General features: G+C 51.4%; 1 protein-coding gene across 1 annotated transcript in view; it reads right to left on the bottom strand.

The window, feature by feature from the left end:
* Nucleotides 1-311: 311 nt before the first annotated feature.
* Arl2 (ADP ribosylation factor like GTPase 2) overlaps nucleotides 312-5202 on the bottom strand; it is a 7377-nt gene continuing 2486 nt past the window's right edge. Inside the window, exons 2-5 of the mRNA XM_005351788.2 lie at nucleotides 3606-3716; nucleotides 3250-3412; nucleotides 1818-1898; nucleotides 312-735 (exon numbers count right to left, since the gene is read on the bottom strand). Coding sequence (XP_005351845.1) covers nucleotides 601-735; nucleotides 1818-1898; nucleotides 3250-3412; nucleotides 3606-3716 — 490 coding nt within the window. The 3' untranslated portion in view covers nucleotides 312-600. The remainder of the gene's footprint in view (nucleotides 736-1817; nucleotides 1899-3249; nucleotides 3413-3605; nucleotides 3717-5202) is intronic.

Genomic DNA, 5202 nt, shown 5'->3' on the forward strand with positions numbered 1-5202 from the left:
TATCCATGAGCCTCAGGCTGGGACGGGGAACAAGTAGTTTTTTTGTAATTTATACTGAAGGCAGATGTTCTTCTAGGGAACTGCCAACTCCTTCTTCTCAAACCTTTCTCTTCCTCCTTGCTTCCCTGTTTTAATGTTACCTCCAGGAAGCCTGCTTGGTCTCTTGCAGATGGAACCAGCTAGCCTGTCTTGAGCTTCCACATCTGCACGTTCCTTGATAAACCAGTTACACCTCTGCTCTGCTCTGTCCCTCTGGACTCCAGCATTCCAGGTGAGGGCTAAAGTCGGTGATACACAACGGCTCAACCAAGAACTGGGAAAGAAGTGCTTTATTCTCACTGCTGGACAGAGGAGACACCCAGAACCTTGGTAGCAGCAAGTAATCCCTCCCAGTCCAGTCTTTCCTCTTGGCATGGCAGCTGCAGGCCACTCTGGGAGCCAGGGTGACAGCCTTCGCCTGGGGGTGGGGGGAGCAGCAGTAGCAGCAGCAGATCACGGCAGGGTTGGGAGTGTTAGTCTTGCCGGTTGGTGCCTGTCCCCCCAAGCTGGTGTCTGATGAGGGTAGGGGCCTGGACAGTGAGCTGGGGACACTGGAGAAGCTCAGTCGGCAGTAAAGACACGACTGGAAATGTCATCAAGGAGCCAGTCGATACCAGGCAGCAGGTCCTCCCCGGTGACGGCACTGCAGCCCTGGATGCGCCAGTGGTGGCTGCGGATGGAGGCCAGGTCCAGAGCCTGGGGACAAAAGGGACTGGTGGAACCAGCAGGCCTTAGCCTGTCCTTTCCCAGTCACACAATGGGAGACTCTAGCTGCACACCAGTACCACCCCTCAGTGATATAAAACCAACACGGGCTGCTGAATGTCTGCCAGAGCCAGGCATTTTGCAAAGACTAGAGGTCATTGGTCTCTTGCTAAGGCTTCCTGATCCAGGGATGATGTGGTCCATTTTACCAAAGAAGGAATCCAAACTCAGAGGCTCCATAGCCTTCCACATCACACAACTGGTTAAAAGGTGACAGAAAGATTCTAAAGCAGAGATAGTGGTGCACATGGGTGGTAGAGCCAGGAGGTGTCACATGAAACCCATCTCAAACAAACAAAAAATTGAGATTCTAAGCCTGAAGAGTAATGGCTAAGGTGCAGCTAAGGCCCCAGGGCCAGGTCAGCATGAGGCGCAATCCTGGTTTATTTACCCACTATGTGACTCAACCTTTTGTGTCTCCTGCACCCTTTGCATGGTGATAGGCATTTTCCCTCATGAGACTGTCGTATAAACAAAGAATGCCTCCACACAGAGAGCACCGCAATGGGAAGCACTCGCGCAGGCTGGCTCCTGGGACCCTGCACTCTATTTATTACTCATGCAATGCTGGGTGCCCTGCCTCGGTCTTAGCCAGGCATGGAGGTGTATGCTTGAAGTTCCAGCTATTGCGTTTGAGACCAGCCTGGGCTACATAATATGTTCTAGGCCCGCCTAGGCTACAGAAACGCTGTCTCAGAAGTAAATTAAAAAAAGGCCGGGCCTGGGGATGTGGCTCAGTTAGTAAAGTGCTCGTCCAGCAGCACGCGGCTCTGGGAACAATGACCAGCACTGCAGGCACTGACACTGCTGTGCACACCTCAATCCTACACACTCTCGGTGCGGAGGCAGGAGACCAACAGTTCAGGGTGTCCTTGTCTTCCTAGTAAGTCTCAGGCTTGCTAGGGCTGCTGAAACCCAGTTTCAAAAAACCAAAACTAAATAAAATTAAAGATAATAAAGTACTAATGACCTTTCAGTTTTACTCAGTGAACATGTACCAGGGCCCCACTCACCTCCTGAATAGCAGTAGAGGACAGGGCTCCAGGCAGGTCCTGCTTGTTTGCAAAGATGAGGAGGGTCGCTCCAGCCAGGCGCTGGGGAAACAGAGAACAGGTTGGGGCTCGGGAGGCTTAGAGTACAGCCTGATCCCTTCTCTATAAGCAGTCAGCATGCAGGGGCAGGAGCAGGGAGCCCCAGGTGGGGTAGGCAAAGTGGACAGAGCTGCTGATGCTAGCTACCACCCAGTGAGCATCTCTCCCCTCCATGTCTCAGGTTCCTATCACCCAGTGAGCATCTCTCCCCTCCATGTCTCAGGTTCCTCTTCCATAATCAGGGGGAGGGTGGTGTTCACAGGATCCGAGCCCTCTGTAGCTCTGGCCATGTGCAGAAAGTATAAGCATGCTGGAGGCTGCCCTGAGGATGTTGGGACATGACCACCTGCCCCTCCTCTCAGTTCATGGATCCTTAAGTTGTACTCCCAGTAGACTGCCCTGTTGGCCTTTTTCTCTACTTCTTGGTGTGCTTGCAACTTGAAACTCCCCAGATGCAAAGAGAAATCTAACTTCTGGAACTCATCCTGCTGGGCCTTCAACAGCAGTGACCTCTCCTGACCTGTTCACTATTCCAGAAGGGGTTGCATGCATACTGGTGGCGTGTGTCTGTTAGCCTGGCCTTCCTATGCATTCCTGTTGGTTTCTGCACAGGCATTAGCAGCTCCCTCTTACCCTCTCAAAAGTGCCTTGGCCTCAACTAACTGAAATGTGGGAACATGATTCAAGTTGGCAGTATCCAAACAAAACTTGGAGCTTATGGCAATTCCTGAGCATGGCTTAGTGGTGCCCAACTGTAATCTTTACACTCAGGAGGCTAAGGCAGAAGGATACAAAATTTGAAGCCAGCCCGGGCTACTAGGGAAACCTGACCCCAGCTCCCCCAAAATCAACCCTGCCAAAATAAATAGCTAATAATGGGATGTGGCAGCACACACCAGTAATCCCATTGTTTGGGAAGTGGAGGTCAGGGGATCAGGAGTTCAAGGCCAGCCTCAGCCAGCTGAGGCCAGCCTGAGACACAGAATAAAACCCTGTGTCAACAAAACAAAAAAGGTATTTTGGTCCAGATAACAAATGTCAAGATTAGCCTAATTATGATCTGAGGAATGTGGCAGCTGAGGCTCAAAGAGGTTGTGTCTTCTCAAAGCCACACAGCAAGGTTAGATTCTATGCAAGTTTCACTGGCTTCCTGAGCTTCGCCCCTGCCCTGGTCTTGAGGCAGCTTCTGCAGTCATGGGACTGAAATTCAGGGTGATGATGGGTAAAACCAAGGAGACAGGAGTCCAGGTCTTTGCTTAGGGCCCAGTGAAGGATCACCCGCTTCACTATCTGCCGAATCACAGCCCACGTGGCAGATATTTGGCCTGGCTGCAGGCAGAAGCCCAGGGCGCACCTCCTCCACCAGCAGGCTCTGCAGCTCACGCTGACAGTCCTGCATGCGCTGGCGGTCGGCACTGTCCACCACCCAGATGAGGCCATCTGTGCTCTCAAAGTAGTTCCGCCAGTAGGAGCGCAGAGACTTCTGGCCACCCACATCCCAGATGTTCAGTTTGAACCTGGGAAGGAAGGAGCAATGAAGGTCAGGTTGGTCCTGTCCCCACTGCCTTCCCCCAGCCCCACGTGGCCCCCAGTGACCCTATTCACCCCCAGCCCCACATGGCCTTCAGCAACCCTACTTACCCCTGGTCTCTTCCCCCAGCCCCACGTGGCCCTCAGCGACCCTACTCACCCCCAGGTGACCCTACTCACCCCCGGTGTTCTAGGGTTTTGATGTTGAAGCCCAGCGTTGGGGAGATGGTATCCACATCTTCCCCGTTGAACTTCTTAAGGATGGTTGTTTTGCCAGCATTGTCCAAGCCACTGGGGCACATAGGCTAAGGAGAAGTCCCTGAGCTCTGTTGGAGGACATCATCACACTATCGACCTCTTAGGGACTAGTATTTTCCTACTGTATACTGAAGCAAGTTGAGCACATGCCTGGCCCATGCTTGGCTTGAGATAAATGTGGAAGATAATTATGTTACTCAAAGTAACATAATTTATGCAACAAATATTAAGTGCCTATTATGTCAGGCCCCTCAGGTGTTGATGGAAAAAGTCTCTGCCCTGATGGCACTTAAACACTAGCAAAAGAAACCAAACAATGGGGCTGGAGAGATGGCTCATCAGTAAAGAGCACTAGTTGCTCTTGCAGAGGACCTGGGTCCAGTTCCCAACATCCACATGGTGATTCACAACCAAACACTGACCTCTATGGACACCAGGCACACCACATAATGCACATACATACATATAGGTAAAATACTCACAGAAAAAAGTCTAAAAAATTAAAGACTAAATAAAGCAGGAGAGGAGAAAGTTGAGTACCTGGGGTTCCTGAGACCAGTGAGAGACATTCCTGAAAGGAGTGACTTTCCCCTTAGGTACCAGATAAGGCTCTGTGTGGTCTTGAGGCCCAAAATAGACGGGCCCAGTCTTCTGAAGGACCAAGTGAAGTGGGACCCACTTTCTAGATAGGAACCACCACCTAGAGGTGGGACCCACCTTCATCTGTTTCTGGAATGATCCGCAGCCTCTGCTGCAGAAAACAAACCATTGGGTAAGCTCAACAGCAGGTGAGAAGTTGGGGTGACCACAGTCTGAATGGAGGGGTGGGGGAAGGAACAGGCTTTGCGTTTGGAACCTCTCCCTGCTCACCTGATGCAGGTCCCGGGACCCCCATCTGTGAGGGGAGCAGAGTACCTCTCATCATCTGCGGCCCCACCTTAGCTTGGGAAGCTGGTCGCTGTCATCCTGTGCTTTCCCACGTCATCCCACCTCTCACGGGTCCCTCTCTCCGTGTCTTCCTCATTAACAAACTCTCACCTCTCCTGCACCAGCACCCCGTGTCCACCCTCTCCCATCTAGTGATTCAGGTGCGGTTCCTGGGAACAGGTGTTTATATGCGGCTGCACCAACCTCTATCCTCCTGCTTTTCTTCAAAGACAGGGCCTTACTATCTGATCTGTAACTCTATGTAAAGAGACTGCTATCAAACTTGTGGTGATTCTCCAGACTCTGCCTCCTGAGTGCTAGAATTACAGGCGTGTAACATTATGTTGGTCCTTTCCCGCTGTTTTGTTTTTGAGACAAGGTCTCTCTCTGTGTAGCGGCTGGCCTCAGTATTTGCCTGCCTCTGCCTCCCAAGCGCTGGGATTAAAGGTGTGTGGTACCGCGCCTGTTTTTGTTTTAAGTATTTTATTTTTATTTATTTATTTATTTGGTTTTTTGAGACAAGGTTTCTCTGTGGCTTTGGAGCCTGTACTGGAACTAGCTCTGTAGACCAGGCTGGTCTCGAACTCACAGA

The sequence above is a fragment of the Microtus ochrogaster genome, chromosome 8, assembly GCF_000317375.1.
Source record: "Microtus ochrogaster isolate Prairie Vole_2 chromosome 8, MicOch1.0, whole genome shotgun sequence".
In the NCBI taxonomy this organism is placed as follows: domain Eukaryota; kingdom Metazoa; phylum Chordata; class Mammalia; order Rodentia; family Cricetidae; genus Microtus; species Microtus ochrogaster.